Raw genomic sequence first — 21,690 nt, forward strand, 5'->3', positions numbered from 1 at the left:
TTACTACAGAAGCTCACGTTAGAGTCTAATGTCTTTAACATAGATTTTTAGCCTTTCTTTGTCAGTCATTTGATTTTAGGTTGTTTTTTTTTTTTTTTTTTTTTCGAATTTATACCTTTCTTTTTTCTTGTCTGAACTAAACTTCTAATATTTTTCATATGAAAAGGATAGAGATTGTAGATTTAGAGGTTCCTATATAAGATACTTCAGTAACATCAGCATTTGCTGCAACTCAAGCACATGGTAATGCCCTAATACTTCTTCCGTGGATAATCCTCCTAAAAAGCAGAAAAGAATAACTCCTTGTAGTCGAGACCCTAGCCTTGGGGATAATGATAGAAAAACATCTGAAGTTTGGGATCAATACACAAAGTTTTTTTTAATAAAATGGGAGAATTGAGGGCAAAATGCAAGTAGTGCCCTAAAGTTTGGGATCATTACACAGAGTTTTTTTATTTCATATATTTTCATTTTAATTTTAGGTATTCTTTATGTTTAATTAATACAGTATGTATGTTTGTAACAACAACTAAAAACTCCTATGCTCTACTTTATTTCCAGGTATGTGTATTAAGATGACAAAAATGGTGCAACCACTACTAATTTAGTTTTTAGCTCTATATATAATAGTTTAGCAACTTTGGGTAACTTGAGTACTACACTATCACTAATAGTGAAAATATTTCTGTATGTTCCACCTTAAATTATACATAAAAGTTATCGTTTGAACAAAAAAAAAAGACATGTCTTTTTCAACTTTTTAATGTTTTACTGATAAGTCTCATGACTGCTGGTCATACACCGAAAAATCGAACCAAACCGACAATAACCAAACCGGTCGTTATTATTTTATTTGGTTTGGTTATGATTTTAGACATTTAAAAACCGACTAAATTGCTTTGATTATAATTTTAATCAATAACCGATTCAAACCGAACCATGAACACCCCAATCTGGTGGTATTGGTTAAAAAAAAAAAAAAAAAAAGTGTTCCAGAGTGAGTGGGATTGGGGAATGTTACATTGACAGTCAACTCACCCAGAATACTATAAAAGCTGTTGGTTTCAAAAATTCCAAAGATCTTTTTTTTTTCCCTCATCCATGAAGTCCATAAAGCTTGGCAATGTATGCCAAAGAACTGAATATTACTTCCATTTTTTGATCTTAAAAGCATTATCTTCTGTTAATAAGCCAATTGATCTGCATAAAGTTCATTCCCTGATAATAGTTTCAGGCCAACACCAATCAACATTCTTCTCTGGAAAACTCATCTCAAAATACTCCCAATTCAAAGACCCTGTTTCTTCATTAACCATTTTTCGCGTAAACTCACCTACAAATAATGTTTATTTATGGAATACTATCATTAGAGCTATGACACATAATGGGTTATTTACTAAAGCATTAGACTTTTATACCCAAATGAGAAAATTAAATGTGAAGCCTGATAATTATACTTTTCCTTCTATTATTAATTCGTGTGGGAATTTATTGGATCTTGAAATGGGCAAAATTGTGTATAATGATGTTTTGGAGATGGGTTTTGGATCAGATTTGTATATATGTAATGCTTTGATTGATATGTACGCGAGGATGAACGAATTAGGGAATGCGCGTGAGGTGTTTGATAAAATGCCTCAAAGAGATGTGGTTTCTTGGAATAGTTTGATTTCGGGGTATAGTGTGAATGGGTATTGGGAAGAGGCGTTAGAAGCTTTTCGGGAGGGTAGGTTATCGGGTGTTGCTAGTGATGCTTTTACGATATCTAGTGTTTTACCTTCATGTGGGGGTTTGATGGAGGTTGTACCGGGCCAGATAGTTCATTGTTTGGTGGAGAAGAGTGGCATTAAGGGAGATATGAATGTAAGTAATGGAATTCTTTCGATGTACTTTAAGTTTGAGAGGTTGTTGGACTGTCAGAAAATCTTTGATGAGATGATAGTTAGAGATATTGTCACTTGGAATATCATAATCTGTGGGTTTTCTCACTCGGGGTTATATCAGGAGTCTATCAAACTGTTTCGAGAAATGGTTTATGAGTATGAGCCGGATCTGCTTACAATTACTTCTGTTTTGCAAGCTTGTGGACATATGGGGGATTTAAGATTTGGCAGATATGTTCATGACTATATATTGGAAAACAGATACGAATGTGACACGACCGCGTGCAATATTATTATTAACATGTATGCAAAATGTGGTGATTTGGCAGCTGCGAGGCAAGTTTTTGACAACATGAGAAGATGGGATTTGGTCTCATGGAACTCAATGATTAGCGGTTATGTTGAAAACGGGTTTAATAAAGAAGCAGTAGATCTGTTTAAGATAATGAGGATAGACTTGCAACCTGATTCTATCAGTTTTGTGACGCTTCTCTCTACCTGTACAAAGTTGATGGATGTGGATTTTGCAAGAGAGCTCCACTGTGATATAATTAAGACAGGATATGATTCCACTCTCATTGTGGGCAATGCTCTTCTAGATGTGTATGCCAAATGTGGTAAAATGGAGCATTCAGTGTGGCAATTTGAAATCATGAATACTAGAGATATTGTAACATGGAATACTATTATTGCTGCATGTTGCCATTATGAGGAAAGTTACGTAGGTTTGAAGATGCTCAGTAGGATGAGAATGGAAGGAATCATGCCAGATGTGGCTACCATTTTAGGTTTGCTGCCTTTGTGTTCCTTGCTTGCTGCCAAAAGACAGGGGAAAGAGCTGCATGGATTCATTATCAGGCTCAGTTATGAGTCACACGTCCCTGTTGGAAATGCACTGATCGAGATGTACTCCAAAACTGGGAGTTTAAAGAATGCAATCTTGGTCTTTGGGCACATGAGGATTAAAGATGTGGTGACATGGACAGCAATGATCTCTGCATATGGAATGTATGGTGAAGGAAAGAAGGCTCTCAGATCTTTTCAGCAGATGAAGGAGATGGGTACTGTTCCCGATCATATTGTTTTTGTTGCCGTTATATATGCATGTAGCCATTCTGGTTTGGTGAAAGATGGTCGTACGTGCTTTAACCAAATGGGAGAAGAATACAACATTGAGCCTAGGATCGAACATTATGCTTGCATGGTTGATCTTTTTTCACGTTCTGGGCTACTGGCTGAAGCAGAGGACTTTATCCTTTCTATGCCGCTGCAGCCTGATGCAAGTATATGGGGATCTCTACTTAGTGCTTGTCGAGCTAGTGGAGATACCGAAACTGCTGAACGTGTCGTAGAACGTCTTGTTGAATTGAACCCTGACGATCCTGGGTATAATGTTCTAGCTTCCAATGTATATGCCACCTTAGGGAAGTGGGACCAAGTGAGAACAATACGAAAATCTTTGAAAACTAGAGGACTTAGGAAAGACCCAGGATGTAGCTGGATTGAGATTTGTAACAGAGTTTTTATTTTTGGCACTGGTGATAGGTCCTTTCAACAATTCAAGCAAGTCAGTGAGCTCATAGAGGACCTCAATAGAACAATGGATAAGGAAGGTTATGTTGCTGACTTAAAATTTGTTTTGCATGATGTCGGTGAAGATGAGAAGATAAATTTGCTCCATGGGCATAGTGAAAGACTTGCTATAGCATTTGGATTATTGAACACAAAAGAAGGTTCACCTTTGCAAGTGATGAAGAATCTCCGGGTTTGTGGGGATTGCCACACTTGGACCAAGTATGTGTCAAAAATTGTTCAGAGGGAAATACTAGTTAGAGATGCAAATCGCTTTCACTTGTTCAAGGATGGGACATGTAGCTGCAGAGACCGCTGGTGATAAAAGTCTGTTGTCCTTGCACATACTCAGAAGATGGAAAGATCCTGCAATTGAGGAGATAAAGGATTTGTCATTTGAAAACAATCTGGAGGTGAGATATCTTTCTGCATATTAGATTTGTGAGATTCCAAGCAATATCTCCTGTATTACGTTTCTACCTTTAGGTACTTTGTTTTCAACTATGGCTACTTCTGCACTGCCTTTGCCAAGATAGTTCTGCTGCAAGCTGAGCACAGACTGATTTCTGTCATTCTGTGGGTATTAGAAAATAGAAACTATAAGAAATCTAGGACATCTTCAATTTAAAATCAGCAATATTTCATTGCTCTAACAGGATTTGAAATAAAATTACAATATCTTAATGGACGCTTGAAAATTACATATACAGTGTAAATTTAGCCAACAAGCAAAGATAGATAAGTAAGAATCTCATAACTTTTATTACTGATAGTCCATAAAACATCCAAAACTTGACATAAGCGGTTCAGCCATAGCTGATGGTGTTTGTTGTTATTTCCATGATCAGCTTCACAAACTAGTTCATTTGGGAGCATTTGCTGTCTGGTATTTGGTTACTAGTTTGTCTCGAGGTGGACAGTGTTCTTTGATTACTGGAGCATCATAAAAGTTTTTCATCCATGCTGACAAGTGAGGAAATTTGCCTGCATCAAACAACTTCAGGTCGATTGCCTCCTCGAACACATCAAGAAGATACGCCAACCAACCAAATACAAGGTCCAGGTATCCTATTTCCTCTCCACCAAAAAACTTCTTTTCTTTCAGTTGCTCTTCAAGGAGTTCTAGGTTTTGCATCGCTGGACCAAGAGCTTCCTTTTTCTCCTCTCCTTGTCCTGTGAAAACACTCCATATTGATGGCAGAAGCTGCAGATGAAAGACAAGTATCAATGAAAATTCAGCTCATTCTTGAAAAAGGTAAGCTTATTGTTATAACTGGAAATATATACTGTCTGAGTAATACTCACTATTATCTTGTCACTCTCTTCACACATTAATATAGAAAGATAGTTGACTGGAATTCATTTCTTTTTGTTCTGAAAATAATAGATCAATGGTTTCTTACCTTCTCGTCCCCGAATTTTGCCCAAAAACGTGCCATGGCTTTCTCGTAAGGATCTTGAGGTAGCAAAGGAGCTTCCTTCCATGTCTCGTCTATATACTCAAGAATTACCAGCGATTCACAGATTGGTTTGCCTTTGTGCACAAGCACAGGAACCTTTTTGTGAATAGGATTATACTGGAGGAGTTCAGGGCTCTTCTGGCTTAAATCTTCAAAAATGGCATCATATTCAACCCCTTTGATATGTAGCGCCCAAGCAATCCTCAAACCAAATCGGCTTGACCATGTACTGTGAAGCTTGAGTTCTTCTGCCATGTTGTTTTGCAAGTGATATCTGTAAGCTAATGTCTATTTATATATTCACGTTGCTCTTTACTTTGACAAAGGTGTTGTATAATACACTAAGAGCCCGTTTGGATTGGCTTATAAGTTGGCTTATAAGCTGTTTTCAGCTTTTTTGAGTGTTTGGCTGGTCAGCTTAAAGTCATTTTATGCTTAAAATAAGCTCAAAAAAATAATTGGACCCATTTGACTTAGTTTATCTAAAGCAGCTTATAAGCTGAAAACAGCTTATAAGCCAAAAAAAATAAGTTGGACTACCCCAACTTATTTTTTTCAGCTTATAAGCTGCAAACAGCTTTAAGCTGTAAGCCAATCCAAACGGGCTCTAATATATGTCTAGATATTGACATGTTTTTCTTTCTTAGCAATATTAAAACAAGCTCTGATGTCAGCCATTGCGTTGCAAAGCGTGGAAATTTCGCAATTAGAAGACAAATGTGAACCACTCAGCTTTGTTTGAATCTTCGGAGGGGATCATGAATTTCTTACATTTATATGATTTGGACTTTGCTTATCACAACATTATGAGTGGAGGGACAACTCAAAAAAATTGTTTCACTTCTTTTGTATTGACTTTTCTTCAGACGTCTGGTAGTCCATGTTGATAGGAGCTTTATTCCCCAAAAATACTCAAGCATATTACTAATGTTTTTCAAGTCGGTTCCACATTTCTTTAGTTTCAACACTTAGCACCTCTAATTATTCTCTATCAGTTTCTCAGAATTTATCTTGTACCCAAAGAGCAGAAGGTTAACATCTTTGGATTTCATTTTTATAAAATTTCTTTCAGTTATCAAAAGTTTAGAAACTGAAAAGGATGTAATTATGAAGGGAAAAAATGTGAATAACTCAAGAAAAAGTAAGTAATTTTTAAGAGAAATGTGATCTCTTGCCCTTTTACAATTTGAATAAAAGAAAATGGTCTTTTCAGATCTTGTGGGAGTCTTCTTGTGTGTTATAATCTTTACGGGAATGAATCGTACATGTTGGTTGAGAATCGCTCGGGAATTCATTGATAATGACTTTGCCATGTTCTAGGGAGGCTACTCTTCTTTTTTGTTGATCGAGCCGCTTTCCCTCATTCCACTCGTCCAACCCTCTTCACGAACTTGTACAATCGATGCCACAAAGATAGCGAACTCTATTATCAAAGAAATAAGGAAAGAGGCGACAATTTGGCACCAAATATCTGGAGGTGTGGAAAGAGCAACTGTGATAAGCGGAAAAAATCATTAAAAAAAAAAAAAGACAATTGTTTGTGGAGATTTCTATAGAAAGATTCCTTAGTTCTGGCGGATCACACTTGTGAAAAGGCCATAAAACCAAAAACATTTTGTGAATGGCCTACGAATCCAATTTAGGCTGCTCCTTTAATAACCATTTTATCCTAAATTGAGCGATCATATGAGCAATTAACTTCAAAAATGGTCACCTTGTCTGAATAATTTCCGTGGGAATACTACTTTGTTTGTACTCGTAGTCTTGTATAAGTGATATCACAAATTTCAAAATCTACTAGCATATTTTTTCTGTTTTGCTGATTTCTACAATTGAAGCAAACATTTCTTTATAGGATTTTCCTAAATATTACTCTTTCCTTTTCTTTCCCCTCATTGAAAATGATCAATGATAACACTAGGATATTCATCTTGGATGATAATTGAATATTAAACCCAAAAATTAGAAAAAGAAAAAACTTTTGTTAAGTATAATGTATAGACAGCTCAAATGGGCTTCATACATTTACTTACCCAAAGCCTTATTTTTGGATTCGTTATGTGAGTTCAAGTGAAAACTCATTGTTCAATTGGAACTCAAGAATTACTAGCTATTTTAAGAAAGGTGATATTGAGGCAGCACACAATCTGTTTGATGAAATGTCCCAAAAAGGAACCAGTGGATACTCCTTAAGGGAATGAACACAAAATGTTAGGTACTTTGATTTCAACTGTGTTAGCTGCTTCCGCACTGCCTTTGCCAAGATAGTTCTGCTGCAAGCTGAGCACAGACTGATTTATGTGGGTATTATAAAATAGAAACTATAAGAAATTTAGGACATCTTTAAAATCAGTAATATTTCAGTGCTCTAACAGTAACATTTTGATCTTTTGAAAATAAAATTACAATATCTTAATGGACGCTTGAAAATTACATCTACAGTGTAAATTTAGCCAACAAGTAAAGATAGATAAATAAGAATCTCATAACTTTTATTACTGATAGTCCATAAAACATCCAAAACTTGACATAAGCAGTTCAGCCATAGCTGATGGAGTTTGTTGTTATTTCCACGAACTATAATATATTAGCGACTTCACAAACTTGTTCATTTAGGAGCATTTGCTGTCTGGTATTTTTCATGAAGCACCTGGAATTTGGTTACTAGTTTGTCTCAAGGTGGCCAGTGTTCTTTGATTTCTGGAGCATCATAAAAGTTTTTCATCCATGCTGACAAGAGAGGAAATTTGCCTGCATCAAACAACTTCAGGTCGATTACCTCCTCGAACACATCAAGAAGATAAGCCAACCAACCAAATACAAGGTCCAGGTATCCTATTTTCTCTCCACCAAAGAACTTTTCTTTCAGTTGCGCTTCAAGGAGTTCTAGGTTTTGCACCGCTAGACGAAGGGCTTCCTTTTTCTGCTCTTCTTGTCCTGTGAAAACACTCCATATTGATGGCAGAAGCTGCAGATGAAAGACAAGTATCAATGTAATTCATTCTTGAAAAAGGTAAGCTTATTGTTATAGCTGGAAATATCTACTGTCTGAGCAATACTCACTATTATGTTGTCATTCTCTTTACACATTAATATAGAAAGATAGTTGACTGGAATTCTTTCTTTTTGTGCTGAAAATAACAGATCAATGGTTTCTTACCTTCTCTTCCCCGAATTTTGCCCAAAAACGTGCCATGGCTTTCTCGTAAGGATCCTGAGGTAGCAAAGGAGCTTCCTTCCATGTCTCGTCGATATACTCAAGAATAACCAGCGATTCACAGATTGGTTTGCCTTTGTGTACAAGCACAGGAATCTTTTTGTGAATAGGATTATACTGGAGGAGTTCAGGGCTCTTCTGGCTTAAATCTTCAAAAATGGCGTCATATTCAATCCCTTTGATATGTAGCGCCCAAACGATCCTCAAACCAAATGGGCTTGACCATGTCCTGTGAAGCTTTAGTTCTTCGGCCATGTTGTTTTGCAAGTGATATTTGTAAGCTAAATGTCTATTTATATACTCACGTTGCTCTTTACTTTGACAAAGGGGTTGTATAATACACTAATATATGTCTAAATATTGACATGTTTTGTATTTTTTCTTAGCATATTTTAAAACCAACTCTGATGTCAGCCATTGCGTTGCAAAGCGTGGAAATTTCTCAATTAGAAGACAAATATGAACCACTTTGCTTTGTTTGAATCTTTGGAGGGGATCATGTGTAGAGAAATATAGCAGAAGAAAAGTAAATCGGGGAAACCTTCTGCTAGCTCAAGATCGTTAACTAAGATTGGAAGATTCAACTAAAGAAGAGGAAGCTTTGGAAAGGAGAACTTTATAATGAAAGAAGACTCTCTTGAATTCGCTTGAATTGAGTTACAATTGAGTTTTGTATGGGTTAACTTGGATTGATTACAAATGTTCTAAGGCCACCCCTATTTATATTTGTCTAGGGATGGTTCTAGATAAAATTATCTAGATATATATACAAAATATCTAGTTAGCCTTATCCTCTAACACTACTCTAGAATATCTAGATTTTTCTTTAAGATAATTATCTAAGATTCTATACTAGACTATTCTAGATCCCTTACTAAATATCTAGGATTTTGTGTATCTCCAAAAAATCAACTTTACTTCTCCACATCATGAATTTCTTACATTAAAAAAATATGATTTTAACTTGCCTTATCACAAAATTATGAGTCGACCAATTGACAACTCCAATGAATTGTTTCACTTTGTCTTTTGTATTGACTTTTCTTCATATGGACATTCTCGTTCATGATACCGGTAGTCCATATTGATAGAAGCTTTATTCCTTAAAAATTTAAGGCGTATTAAAATTTTCAAGTTGATTCCATTTCTTTAGTTTCAACACTTAGCACCTTTAATAATTCTTTATCAATGTTCTCAGAATTTACGTTGTACCCAAAGAGTAGAAGGTTAACATGTTTTGATTTCATTTTTATTAAAATTTCTTTCAGTTATCAAAAGTTTAAATAACTGAAAATGATGGAATTATGAATGGAAAAAATGTGAATTCAATAAAAAGTAAGTAATTTAGGCTGTTCCTTTTACATTTTGTTGTTATTTATACCCAATTTTCCAAGAATTCAAGAAAAAGAAAGAATTTATTGTGAAAGCAGAGGCTATATATATGATAAGATTTCCTTAAAAAGTACAAAATAAAGTGTCTCTTGAAAAATACAATGAAATTTTCTGAATTTCTCTGAGGAAATGGACATTTTGTTCAATAGCCACTTTTGTGGTCTGAAATTTAAAATAGAGTAGTTTAATTCTCAACAAATGATCATGTATCGGGTTGGGTTGGATTTTAAATTGGTCCAAATTTTTAATTAGTGTTTTAATTATATTTTTCTTAAAACAAAACTTGCTATGTCATTAGATCTCACCGAAAAAGTCAAGACAAAAAAATAAAAACATATGACTTCAATAGCTAATTCCTTAAATTGAGTGATCAAATGAGCAATTAACTCCAAAATTGGGTCACCTTGTGTAAATGATTTCCGCGGGAATACCACCTTGTACTCGTAGTCTTTTATAAGTGATCTTGCAAATTTTAGTGGAAAAAGAATCATCACAAATTTCAAATTCTACTAGCATAACTTCTTTTAGTTTTACTAGCATATAATTGAAGCAAACATTTTTTTATAGGATTTTCCAAATTATTAATCTCATTACTCTTGCCTCTTCTTTCCCCTCATTGAAAGTGATCAAGATATTCATCTTGGATGATAATTGAATATTAAACCCAAAATTTAGAAAAAAAGAACAAAACTTTATTAAGTATAATGTATAAACGGCTCAAATGGGCTTCACATATTTACTTTAGGAACACAAAGCCTTATTTTTGGATTCGTTATGTGAGTTCAAGTGAAAACTGGTTGTTCAATTGGAACTCAAGAATTACTAGCTATTTTAAGAAAGGTGATGTTGAGGCAGCACACAATCTGTTTGATGAAATGCCCCAAAAGAATATAGTAACTTGGAACTGTATGATATCTGGGTATGTCAGAAATGGGATGCTTGATGATGCTCAACTAATGTTTGACAAAATGCCGAGCAGAAATGTCGTTTCTTGGACAGCTTTGTTAAGTGGTTATGCGAAGAATGGGGATTTAGAAGTGGCGCGTCGTATGTTTGATGGAATGGATGATAAGAATGTGGTTTGTTGGAATTCAATGATCTCGGGGTATGTGAGCAATGGGAGAATAGAGGAAGGTAGAGCGTTGTTTGATGCAATGTCGATTAAGAATGATGTATCGTGGGCGATTATGATTGAAGGTTACTTACAGTATGGGGATGTGAGTGAAGCTGAGAGGTTGTTTAGTAAAGCACCAGTGAAAAGTGTGCCGATTTGTAATGTTATGTTAGCAGGTTATGCTGCAATGGGGCGGACTGAGGATTCGTATAAGTTATTTGTGAGAATGGCTACGTGTGATGTGGCATCTTGGACTAGTATGATCACGTGTTTCTTAAGAGCCAGGGAGGTGGAGAAAGCTAGAAGTTTGTTTGACGACATGCCTGATAAGGATGTCGTGGCTTGGACTACCATGATTAAAGGATATTGTGAAAATAACAACGTGGAGGAGGCAAGAAATTTTTTTGCTGCAATGCCTCAAAAGGATATTATTGCATGGAATTCAATGCTAAGTGGTTATCTGCAGAATGGAAGACTGCTAGATGCTCTACACCTGTTTCAGACGATGCCATGGCGGAACACAGTATCATGGAATTTGATGTTGTCGGGTTTCATTCAACAAGATGATATAACTAGTGCTCGAGAGTTGTTTGAGCAGATGCCTAGAAAAGATCAAACCTCGTGGAACACTATCATTTCTGGATATCAAAATGAGGAAGCTTTGGTTTTATATGTCCATATGTTGCAAAATAATTACAAGCCAGATCAAATCACATTTTCCAATGTGGTCTCCTTATGTGGAGTTCTTGCTTTGTATGGTTGGGGAAGAGCTTTGCATGCTAGTGTAACAAAGAGTGGCTTTGAAAATGATACAATGATTATGAGTACATTCATATCCATGTATTCTAGGTGTGGATTTATAAATGAAGCTTCCTCACTTTTCAGAAATATGAAAAGACTAGACACAATAGCATGGAATGCCATGATTGTAGCACAAGCTTGTCATGGTTCCGCTAAAGAAGCCCTCGATCTTTTTCCTTATATGATTCAAGCTGGACATGAACCAGACCATGTAACTTTTCTTGGTGTCCTAACTGCTTGTGCTCATTCTGGATTAGTGGACGAGGGTTGGAGCTACTTTATATCAATGGAGGAAAGGTGGAAAATAATTCCTAAGGCTGAGCACTATAATTGCATGGTTGATCTCCTTGGGAGATCAGGGATGCTAGCTGAAGCCTTCGAGCTTGTCAAACAAATTCCTCATGATTTCCCTGCTCATACCCGGGAGACATTACTTAGTTGTTGTAGAGTCCACGAAAATTTTGATTTAAGTGATCTTGTAGCGCAGAAGCTGCTAACCCTTCAGCCTTCTAATACTGGAATATGTGTACAATTATCAAATATGTATTCTGCAAGAGGAATGTGGAAAGATGCAGCTCGTGTGAGAGCACTACTTAAAAAGCATGATTTGAAGAAAGAATTGGCATGTAGTTGGATTGAGATAAATGGTTGTATTTCACAGTTTGTTTCAAATGACAGATGTAATCTTAGAGGAACAGACATGTACAAAGCACTAGAAAGTCTTTCTGCACTAATTGAAGATAGTGGCATAGTAGTGCATTGGGGATGTTATTCAAAATTCGGTTCTTCTGAAGAATTTAATCTTCCCTAACATGTTTTTTCCTTCATTCCAGTCTATAAAAGTTTCAGAGTAGAATTTCTGGTTCCTTCTCGGTGAATCCCTCTGGGATTGAAAAATTATTCACTAAAAAGCCCTTCAAAAAGGTTTTATGAAGTCTCATTGAGGGGTGGGTTCTTCAAACATCTCTAAATTGAATAGCTACGCGTGTGAATTTGTGCGCATGCATCAACTTATAGCTTCCCTTTCTTTGACAGATGTTGCTTGATATCTCTCACAGATGCCAGCCCAGTATGTGCTTCTATGAAGACCTGAAACCTAATGCTTGACGAAAGTACTCCTGTGATAGCCAGACTTGGGTGCAATTATTGGTGATAGCTCCGTGTCTTGGAAGGTAAGGTCAAAATTAAGCTCACTTACGAGAGCTAGATGAGAATATTGGATATAGTTGTGCCTGACAGAAGTGAAAATTGATTTAAGCTCTTGCAGATTATAGGGATAAAATTTCCAAGACCCTGGTTTAGAGGAACTTTTGAACGGGATACTAGTCAGTTTTCACATACAAGGTAGGAGATGTAGGGTAGGATACATATATATCTTTTGACTTATGAACTTGGTAAATTAAGCATAAAAAAATACAGAAAACATATGTATATGTATATGTATATGTGTGTATGTGCATTTATTGTCGCGCGCCCACACACACATAATACGTTTACATGAACAAATATACACATATACTACATACACGTGTACACAGACCGAGAGCATATATTTATATACGCACATATACATGTGTATGTAGGAAAAATACATACTTTCCTCCTTTAACTGTCCAAAACTTCTTACACACCTAAACTTTGCAGGCAACCCTTTACCTCCCTGATCTTGTTTGAAGTGAATCAATTACTCCCTTGAGTGATGACATGGCAGAAAAAGCGTAATAACTTTCTTGGAAGTGCGTGAGAGGCCAAAAAAGTTTAATACTAGCGTCTTTTTTAAATAAGACACTACACAATTAATAATTGTTACTCTTAACTCTTTCCCGTCTTTTTCATCTTGAGGACTTAGCCATGGCAGGCTGGAAAACCCACCACCGCCATACATCCTCTTCGGCAAAAGAGATTTTCTCTCTTTCATACTTTTGCCTACCTATCCTATATAATTCAATGTTTTGAAGTATCTCCACATAGAAATGAACAAGAGGACATGGGGTGGGGTAGAATGGAGTTTTCCGGATCGTCTTTTAAGGAAAAAATGGCAGAACTGATTTCTTTCAACCGAAATTTATGGGTTTCTGGGGAATTAAGATGATATGTCACCCGATAATGGAACATCAAAACATTGCTTAGCCTTATTAAAGCTGGAACAATGCCGTTCAATTTAACCTCATTAAGGCCCCATTTATTTTTATTAAGATTAAGATGTTTGAATCTGAATACATATCTGATTATTAAGATATTGTTTCCAAATCTGAACACTGAACAATTAAGACCGTTTGTTTTTTCAACGGAGGAATATGTGTAATTTATCTTTGTTTAAAAACTAGTAAATATAATATTCCAATAGCTAATAATTAAATGTTATATCCGCAGATTTTTGGAGAAACTATTAATATATGGTGCTGTAAAAACTATTTGTTTGATGAAGCAAACTCTAAAATGTATGATTACCATTTATTTACCTTGTTTTTTTCCATAAATGAAAGTGACCTATTATTTAGGCGAATCAAATAACATAGATTGAAAAAGATATGAAGAAGAAGTATCACGATATTAAAAGTATGCACATAGATAGAGGTTGATAATTTACCCTATATTTCGTACTATTAGTTTTGTTATTTTTCTGTATTTTGCATTAATTTGGTTAAAACAAGTTGACCATTTCATTTTTCATGGACAACCTTCCGGTTTAAACGCTTTTCTTCTTTCCTCTTTGAAATTGTCCATCCTATTGTTTCTTTTTTTGTATCTCCAGGAAAATAGGTAACCAAAAAAAGGAAAAAAAGAAAAGAAAAAAGAGAGATATTGATTGCATGATCTCCATTAGAGGAGGAGGAGGAGGAGGAAGAAAAGAATCTGAATGAGAGAAAAATGGCGACAATGAAAAAAAAATAGAGAACATATTAGAGTAATTAGGGAGGGAGAAGGGAAACGAAAAGAAAGAAGAGAAGAAAAGAAACGACGGAAAGGAAATATAGGCAGATCGTTTTGTAGAGATATAAAAGGGAAAAGATTTGAAGAGGGACAATGGAGGAGAGGAAGGGGGATTTGAGGGTTCCTCTGATCTCTTCCTTGTTCTGTCTTTGTGTATTAACTGGTGGTGTCCTCCTTGTTCTTTACCTTTTCGTGCCAGATCACTCTCAGCCATGGTTTCCTGCTGCAGGATTGATCTTGGTTGGTTCTCCCTACATATTTTGGCTCCTGACTTACTTCTACACCTGCTTGAAACGCTGCTGTTTTGGCGATGACAGCAGTGTTGACAACCGCCAGATTTCTAGGCGGACCTCAAGGGCTTCTACGCTGGGGAAATCTGGGGTGGCCAGAACTGATTCCAAGGCAAATTCTGTTACTTCTAATAACAGTAACATCAATGATGGTAAACAAGCAAGTGGCCATAGCCAACAAGATGGAGGAGATGCATCGTCCACCAATTCTGCAAAGGAAATTGAGATGCCTTTAGCCGTATCAGTTGCTTCTTCATGAAATGAATACTAATCGAGTATATGAAGAAATGATCAGGCGAGATGGATTGATAAATGGCTGTATTATGCATGAGCCTAAAGCATGAAAGAGATATTTGGATTGCAGATATTATATATAATTGAAGGATCGTGTCATCATTCAGGAGCTATTTAAGGATGGTGAAGATTGCGTGTGAATGGTGAATGTAAGTAGAAATAGCACAAAGAGACGTTTAACTTGTCTTAGCATTTACGAAAATTTAACCCCCCCCCCCCCCCCCCCCCCCAAAAAAAAAAAAATTGCTCTTCTTGTTTCCTAGGTATTTTCTCTCTTATTTCTTCCTCTCTTCCCCCAACTTTTCTTAATTTGTGTTGAAACTTCAATTTCAGCCCAATACAGCATTCTTCCTTGAAGAGATAACGAAGAATGAACGAGAAATTTGACATATAGTACACCCTTCTTGTTTTATATATCTCAGAATCTTTATTTGGTCGGTCAGTCTATGTGGTCAATTGGTGCGAAGAATTAGAATTTGACTTATGAATTAAAGAGATTTTGTAGCAAGGCAGTAGTTTGCACAATCTTTTGAATAATTTGTTAAGATTGGGAGGCATACAAGGAACAGCTGAAAAAAAAAAAACCGAATTAAATGTCAGTAAGTGAGCCCTTATATTCCTAAGAAGTGTTTGTCCTACCTGCATTGTTTGCATGAGAAGTAAAACACAACTTGGGTAAAAATTATAATTTAAATCCAAAGAGTTTATTATAGGGAAAAATACAAATAGTGTTAACTTTTATAAATTGACAGTGTATAGATATTTTATACAACGAGGTCACCTAAAAGATAAATATACGATTGTCTATAAAAAGTGAGGCAGGTAACCCTACTATAACAATTTAAACTCAAATGAGTATAAAAGAGGTTAAATTCCTTTTATTTCTTAGAATAACTTCCTTTTTATTCTTCATGAAAAGATGCTCATATTTGGTATTTTCACGCTCCTTAAGCTAATAGTCCATAACGTTTTTCTGTCTTATCACTTTCAGAACTATCAACAAACTTTATTGACTATTGGCTCTACTAAAATCTGTAAAATATGTAATAGCCTTTTCATTAGCAAGTGGACTGCATATTTTACCGCCAACATTCGATATCTTACGATCTCTTGTCAATGTTTCTGCACTGTGACGGAGGTATTTCACCCAAGGAATTTAATATCTACTAAATATAACCTTATATATACCCCGTGATTTTTTTGGTGAAGGGGGTTCGGATAACTTCTACCGCCACCTAGCTCCGCCCCTGTTTCTTTATGATAGAATATATATCAAAGCATCTTTAACAACAGTGATATGTACAAGACATGGAAGATTATTTCACTAAACTACAAAGACGGTTTCCTTCTTTTACCATACTTATCAGCTAATGGTGGAATGTAGAGGCCCCCAAATCCCAATAATAGCATTTATTGTCCTGCTTCCTATTTAATTGTGCGACCTGTCTCATTTAAAATTTTAAAATTGTCAGACAAAGCACACTTTTATATGTTTAATCATGTCTTCAACATACAACTCTCATGCCCAGATCTAATTCTTTTTTACAGGCCAAACATGTAAATACTGTTTCATGTCATGCATAGAGGATTTTCAGGAACTTAAGTACACTCTTAACTGCTAGAACTATACATATTGTACCATTCTATGATGGAAAAGTGAACAAGAAAGTTGACCCAACTAGCTAGCAAAGGGGAAATTGTGACCTCCCACAGAATAGCTGCAACTATTCATTTGCACTTGCATTACTAGTGACACTATATGCCAGAGCAGCCAGACCATGACAACATTCGAAATTAAACCAAACATTGCAAAATTAATTATTGCTACGCTCATTGCCTACTTTTTTTTTAAACGGCGGTTAGGTTTTAAAAAGGAAAGAATATGACGTCATAAAGAATTATATTACAGGATATGACGTACCATTGTGATTTTTTGTTGAGATTCCATGACATCATATTTTAAAAATTTTAGGAGAAGACTGACAATTCCCAGTACTAAAAAGTGACGGTAATGCCAATTAAGAAATGACAAAAGGTTCACTTTGTTTCAAGATGTACGGGGAGCCGTTTGGACATAATTTGAAATTGTGATATGAAATCAGTGAGTGAGTTGAAATTATAATGATTTGAAGTTGAAATATTGTTTGGACATACAATTTGGATTTCTTTAGTTATATTTTTTCTCATAGAGATAAAAACCCCACAAATTGTAAAAACCATCAAAACTTTTCCAATTCTAATATAATCCTCCCACATGGTTGGTAAGAATAAATTTGTTACAGAAATATTATCAACTTGCAGATCTTTTAATATTTGATATAAATAGTTGGTAAACATGGTTGGTGGATATATCTACCAACTTATGAATATATTTTTACAAAATATAAACTTATGGGTCAAGTTTTACATTTAAAAAATTTGAAATCATGATTTGGAATCCCAAATCATGCCTTTTTGGATGATTTGGGATTTGAAATCACGATATGAAGTTGAAGTTGAAATTTTGTGCAAATTACATAAACAAACGCTGATTTGAAATCACGATATGAAATCATGTCCAAACGCCTACTAGGAGTATATAATTACATCATATCAATTTATTTATTTATTACAGAAAAAGTAAAAAGGATTGAATTACAGTTTCAAAGAGAAAAAAGAAGGCGGTTTTGGCTCAAAAAAAAAAAAAGAAGAAGAAAGAAAAACCAGGAAATGAGAACTAAGACGTGATTGACTAGCTCATCAAGCTCAAATTGATGCCAAATTGCAACTTACATAAGAAAAGGGTACCTTTAGAATGAAAAAAAGTTACTCATACACGAGTCCGCAACTTAATTGACCCAAAAATTAAGCAAGTAAACCAAAATACCCGCTAAAAAAAAGAAGAAGCTACATTACTACCTTTTGCGCAGGATAAAAGGATTTAATAGTTAACGACGCTGTTAAGTCCTTTTGTGAAGGAAATTCATGCGCAATAGGGGTTAATTATTTACAACACTATGCTCGCTTTTGACCGCGTTATATGACACACTTATATTGCGCAACATTTTGACCGCAGAATATGACACACCTATATAACGGAACTTTTATATAACTCTTTTGGTTAAGAACTTTTATATAACTCATTCGGTTAAAAAAACTCACATTTTAAAAATGCTTAATTCAAAATGCTTCATTAAAAAAAAATACACCATTCATTACAAGAAGAAAACACTTAAGATTCATAATTCAAGACAATTCGAATACATCAAGTAGAATTAAAATACATTCATAAAATCATGAGATTCTTCAACCACGAGAGGCTCTTCCACTACGAGAGGTTCTTCCACCACCAGAGGTACTTGCACCACCACAGCCCGCAGGTTACACAAACGCTTATCATGGCCAAACTCCTTACACGTCAAGCACCTTCGAGAGTATGTCCTCTCCGGAACATCCATTTGAGTGGGAATCCGAGTTCGTGCGTTAACACGCAATTTACGGATATACTCCTTCTTAGCAATCATTGAAAATGGCTCGTTTGGCCAATAGGCCTGATCACCAAGTGGGTAGAAACTACTGGCATACGCTTTGAGATAGCTTTGACGCTGTATTCTGATGCCACATAATTTGATACCCTTTTTCTAATTGCCTCGAAACACGTGATGGCATGAGAACATGACATGTGGTATGATTGTCACTTACCACAACTACACGTTCTCGTCATCTCATAAATGGTATGAATGTTGCCGCCCCGACCTTGGTAATAACCTGTCCTAACTTCAAACACATCTTCAGCATAGTTATACTCTACCATCTTGTGTAGCTCACATTTTTTCCTATGATGCTCAAACATTTTTACAGGATTTGGCATCCATTTCCCACCATTTGCTAATATGGCTTATTTCCCACCATCTACTAATATGGCTTTGGCCTGTCTTGTTCTAGCCACAAATCGCTCCCCAACTTGCTTGTAAGTCATTCTCACAATTGCAGTAACGGGTAGCCCCCGTGCAGATTTTTGCAAACCATTGAATGATTCCGAGTTGTTTGTTGTTAACATCCCCCATCTCCTGCCTTTATCCGCATGTAATGTCCATTTGTCAACGTCGATTGCCTTCAACCAAACATATGCTTCCGACTTCACGTCCTTGATCATCTCCATCCGCACTAGAAACATTTTTTCTTTATGCTCTATTGCAGCCGCCCACATTAATTTTTTTATTGTGTTATTTTTAAAGACTGTTTGAAAATTTGCCTTTATCTGTCTTAAACAAAAGTGATGGTAAGCAAAAGGAGGCTGTCACCCCGCCAAATGTCGAATAGTAGAAATGTAGATTGGTCGGTATTCCTTCCAAATGATTCAAATAGCAGTGGTAATGAAAGTTCAAATCATAGGAACTATTCCGGTGAATCGAGTTATCTTGATAACAATGAATTCAAGATAGAGGATTTGAAACCCCACCTTCTTATAGAGCATAATGATGATTTTTGCAATGTGAAATATTCAGATCCACGAGAATATTATTGCGGGTTACACCGAGAATGTGCATATCGGCATGCCGAATCAGAATGTCTTGTTCGTGACTTGGAAAATCTCAACGCTCAAATCCCAACAAGGTTCTCAATGACCATGCCCCGAACTGATTCACATTCTTGTGAGGTTGCCGTACAAAGGATTAGAAAAGAAAATAACAGAATGCTAGCAAGACATTTTAGATTTTACATGCTAAAGTTGGCCGAGAACAAGCATCATCAACAGGTAGAGAACTAACATCTACAGAAAGAAGATATGTCTTAAGAAACCCAAAATATTGTTCTGAGGACGATATTGAGGACTTCTATTCTGATGATAACTAGGGGTTATTTTGGTTCACTTGCTTAGTTTATGTGTCATTTAAGTTCCGGACTCATGATTTAGTTTGTATTTTTAATTTATGATGAAGTCATCAATTTGAAGAAAATTAGTATGTTTTTAATTTGCTTTGATTGTTATAGTCTATTATTAATTTATATAAGCTTCTTAGAGTTAATAATACATAAAAAGTTCAACAATTCACAATTTTAAAGAAAACACAAATAAATTAGTACATAGAAGGTGCCGATTACATAATACATGAAAGCGTACAACTAGTAAAAAACAAAATACATAAAAATAACAAAAAACTACATAGAAATAATAAACTTAATAAAAAAAAAGTACATAGAAATAATAAACAACAACAAGATAGCACAAATAATCTTTCAAAATTTCAGTTTTTCGTTCAAAATATTTTTCTCGTGTTGAGTGTCTCTAAAGTTAGCCTTGAAAAACTTTATTTTCTTTGGATTCTTTTAGCAAGACCTTCAAAAGGTCAATTTTTTCTTGAGCTTCCATAAGCTTAAACTGCAAGTCAAACTTCACGGTATCTCTAGTGATACGTGAGGTCGCAGTATCTCTATCAACAGGAGGCTTTTAAAACTTCGTCGCCACCGTTTTATCCACGGGAATTCTATCTTCCCATCGAAAATGTTTGCAACCATTCATATCCTATAAACATTACAAGACAATTAGTTTTTGAAAGTAAAATATGTAGATAATGTGAAAAAAATCTAAACCCTAAAAACTTGTAAAAATACTTACTTCGGGCACTTTATAACGCCAAAAACAACGACCCGGATTATCTTGGGTCCTTGATGTTCTTAGCTTATAATAATAACCGCATTCACAAACATCGGGTTTTATAGCAAAGTTTAACATTTCAGAGCTTTGAGAAATGATTTTCAGGGGGCTAAAGCATGTTGAAAGAGTGAAAATGGAGGAGGTGAAGAGTGACTTGAAAATGGTGAAGTGTTAGGGTTTATATTAACCCCTATTGCGCATGATTTTCCTGCGCAAAAGGACTTAACAGCGCCGTAAACGGTTAAGTCCTTTTGAGCAGGAATTTCCTGCGCAAAAGGTAGTAATGTAACTTTTTTTTTAGTGGGTATTTAGGTTCACTTGCTTAGTTTTTGGGTCATTTAAGTTCCGGACTCCTCATCCACTCGATAGTTGAACAAAGTAAATAATACTCCTATGTGTTTTGTCTATCAACTTTTAAAAGATGAAAAAGATCAAGAAATCCAAAAAAACCAAGAAACACAAGATTGAAATGCAAGAAAAAGAAAAGTCCAAGAAGCTCAAGTTTGAAGATTATTTCCCATTCTTGTTTCTTGAATCCTTTTCTAAATAGGTTTCTTGTTTCTTGATTTATATTATAGCAGGATTTAATTTCCTATCCTTGGTAGGATCTTTATCCTAGTTTTAGTAGGATTTTAGTTTTCTTTATTCTTTTCCTTGTAGAATAGGGATTTTACTTTCCTTGTTTTTAGTTATTTCCTTTCTAAAGTAGAATAGAGATTTGTAGTCATAAAAGAAGAGACACTAGGCCTAAATAAAGGGTTCTCATGACTTGTAAAAGGAGAATTCACGTTTTTAGCATAACCTAAGTTTTGTAATAGAGTTATTTTCTCTATTTCTTGTTCTTTATCCTTGTTTTTGGTTCCAAGCAAGGTGGTGATAGTATTTATCTTGTTTTCAACTTGCGTGTGGTGTTTCTTTATCACGTTAATTGATTTCAAGTGGTGACTTAGGAACTTTATTGGTTCTTGATCATTCAAGAACACGTTTCTTGAAAACAATTTCGTTCTATTTCATACCCAGAACCCTAATTTCCTTTCCATCGTTGTACCCTCAATAATTACTTGTTTTAAATGATTCAAGAGTTATTTTTATAGC

The 21,690-nt window shown here is 35.3% G+C and overlaps 5 protein-coding genes and 1 long non-coding RNA gene across 9 annotated transcripts; 4 read left to right on the top strand and 2 right to left on the bottom strand.

Annotated features, from left to right (window-relative positions):
* Positions 1 to 939: 939 nt before the first annotated feature.
* LOC132645120 (pentatricopeptide repeat-containing protein At3g03580) lies at positions 940 to 5,859 on the top strand. The gene is made up of 4 exons (XM_060361902.1): positions 940 to 3,868; positions 4,304 to 4,710; positions 4,843 to 5,191; positions 5,563 to 5,859. Exon 1 carries the CDS (start codon positions 1,102 to 1,104, stop codon positions 3,775 to 3,777), a length of 2,676 nt encoding a protein of 891 aa, XP_060217885.1. The 5' UTR covers positions 940 to 1,101; the 3' UTR covers positions 3,778 to 3,868; positions 4,304 to 4,710; positions 4,843 to 5,191; positions 5,563 to 5,859.
* On the bottom strand, positions 4,054 to 5,170 carry LOC132645126 (glutathione transferase GST 23-like). The gene is made up of 2 exons (XM_060361908.1): positions 4,859 to 5,170; positions 4,054 to 4,659 (listed from the first exon to the last, which is right to left on the bottom strand). Exons 1-2 carry the CDS (start codon positions 5,168 to 5,170, stop codon positions 4,318 to 4,320), a joined length of 654 nt encoding a protein of 217 aa, XP_060217891.1. The 3' UTR covers positions 4,054 to 4,317.
* A 1,523-nt stretch (positions 5,860 to 7,382) lies between the features above and the next one.
* On the bottom strand, positions 7,383 to 8,387 carry LOC132645127 (glutathione transferase GST 23-like). The gene is made up of 2 exons (XM_060361909.1): positions 8,076 to 8,387; positions 7,383 to 7,883 (listed from the first exon to the last, which is right to left on the bottom strand). The coding sequence occupies exons 1-2, from the start codon at positions 8,385 to 8,387 to the stop codon at positions 7,590 to 7,592; spliced, it is 606 nt and encodes a 201-aa protein (XP_060217892.1). The 3' UTR covers positions 7,383 to 7,589.
* Positions 7,793 to 8,652, top strand: LOC132645129 (uncharacterized). Of its 2 annotated transcripts, XR_009584006.1 has the most exons (3): positions 7,793 to 7,928; positions 8,060 to 8,408; positions 8,519 to 8,652. It is a non-coding gene; the product is annotated as an uncharacterized LOC132645129 (long non-coding RNA). The 2 variants fall into 2 exon arrangements; XR_009584005.1 differs by lacking the exon at positions 8,519 to 8,652 and having other exon boundaries at positions 8,060 to 8,507.
* Positions 8,653 to 9,825: 1,173 nt separating this feature from the next.
* On the top strand, positions 9,826 to 14,736 carry LOC132645130 (pentatricopeptide repeat-containing protein At4g02750-like). 3 transcript variants are annotated; one of them, XM_060361913.1, is made up of 4 exons: positions 9,826 to 12,386; positions 12,475 to 12,611; positions 12,707 to 12,783; positions 14,603 to 14,730. In XM_060361913.1, exon 1 carries the CDS (start codon positions 10,229 to 10,231, stop codon positions 12,248 to 12,250), a length of 2,022 nt encoding a protein of 673 aa, XP_060217896.1. In that variant the 5' UTR covers positions 9,826 to 10,228; the 3' UTR covers positions 12,251 to 12,386; positions 12,475 to 12,611; positions 12,707 to 12,783; positions 14,603 to 14,730. The 3 variants fall into 3 exon arrangements, with proteins under 3 accessions (XP_060217896.1, XP_060217895.1, XP_060217894.1); XM_060361912.1 differs by lacking the exon at positions 12,707 to 12,783 and having other exon boundaries at positions 14,603 to 14,736; XM_060361911.1 differs by lacking the exons at positions 12,707 to 12,783; positions 14,603 to 14,730 and adding an exon at positions 14,195 to 14,321.
* On the top strand, positions 12,805 to 15,171 carry LOC132645131 (uncharacterized). The gene has a single exon (XM_060361914.1). The coding sequence runs from the start codon at positions 14,467 to 14,469 to the stop codon at positions 14,920 to 14,922; it is 456 nt and encodes a 151-aa protein (XP_060217897.1). The 5' UTR covers positions 12,805 to 14,466; the 3' UTR covers positions 14,923 to 15,171.
* The last annotated feature ends 6,519 nt before the right edge of the window (positions 15,172 to 21,690 follow it).

This window comes from Lycium barbarum, chromosome 6 (assembly GCF_019175385.1).
Source record: "Lycium barbarum isolate Lr01 chromosome 6, ASM1917538v2, whole genome shotgun sequence".
In the NCBI taxonomy this organism is placed as follows: Eukaryota; Viridiplantae; Streptophyta; class Magnoliopsida; order Solanales; family Solanaceae; genus Lycium; species Lycium barbarum.

Coding starts and splice junctions, on each gene's coding strand:
- LOC132645120 (XM_060361902.1), top strand. CDS start 1,102: ATGAAGTCCATAAAGCTTGGCAATGTATGCCAAAGAACTGAATATTAC.
- LOC132645126 (XM_060361908.1), bottom strand. CDS start 5,170: ATGGCAGAAGAACTCAAGCTTCACAGTACATGGTCAAGCCGATTTGGT. Junction 4,660..4,858: donor CAAAATTCGGGGACGAGAAG/GTAAGAAACCAT, acceptor TTTCATCTGCAG/CTTCTGCCATCAATATGGAG.
- LOC132645127 (XM_060361909.1), bottom strand. CDS start 8,387: ATGGCCGAAGAACTAAAGCTTCACAGGACATGGTCAAGCCCATTTGGT. Junction 7,884..8,075: donor CAAAATTCGGGGAAGAGAAG/GTAAGAAACCAT, acceptor TTTCATCTGCAG/CTTCTGCCATCAATATGGAG.
- LOC132645130 (XM_060361912.1), top strand. CDS start 10,229: ATGTATAAACGGCTCAAATGGGCTTCACATATTTACTTTAGGAACACA.
- LOC132645131 (XM_060361914.1), top strand. CDS start 14,467: ATGGAGGAGAGGAAGGGGGATTTGAGGGTTCCTCTGATCTCTTCCTTG.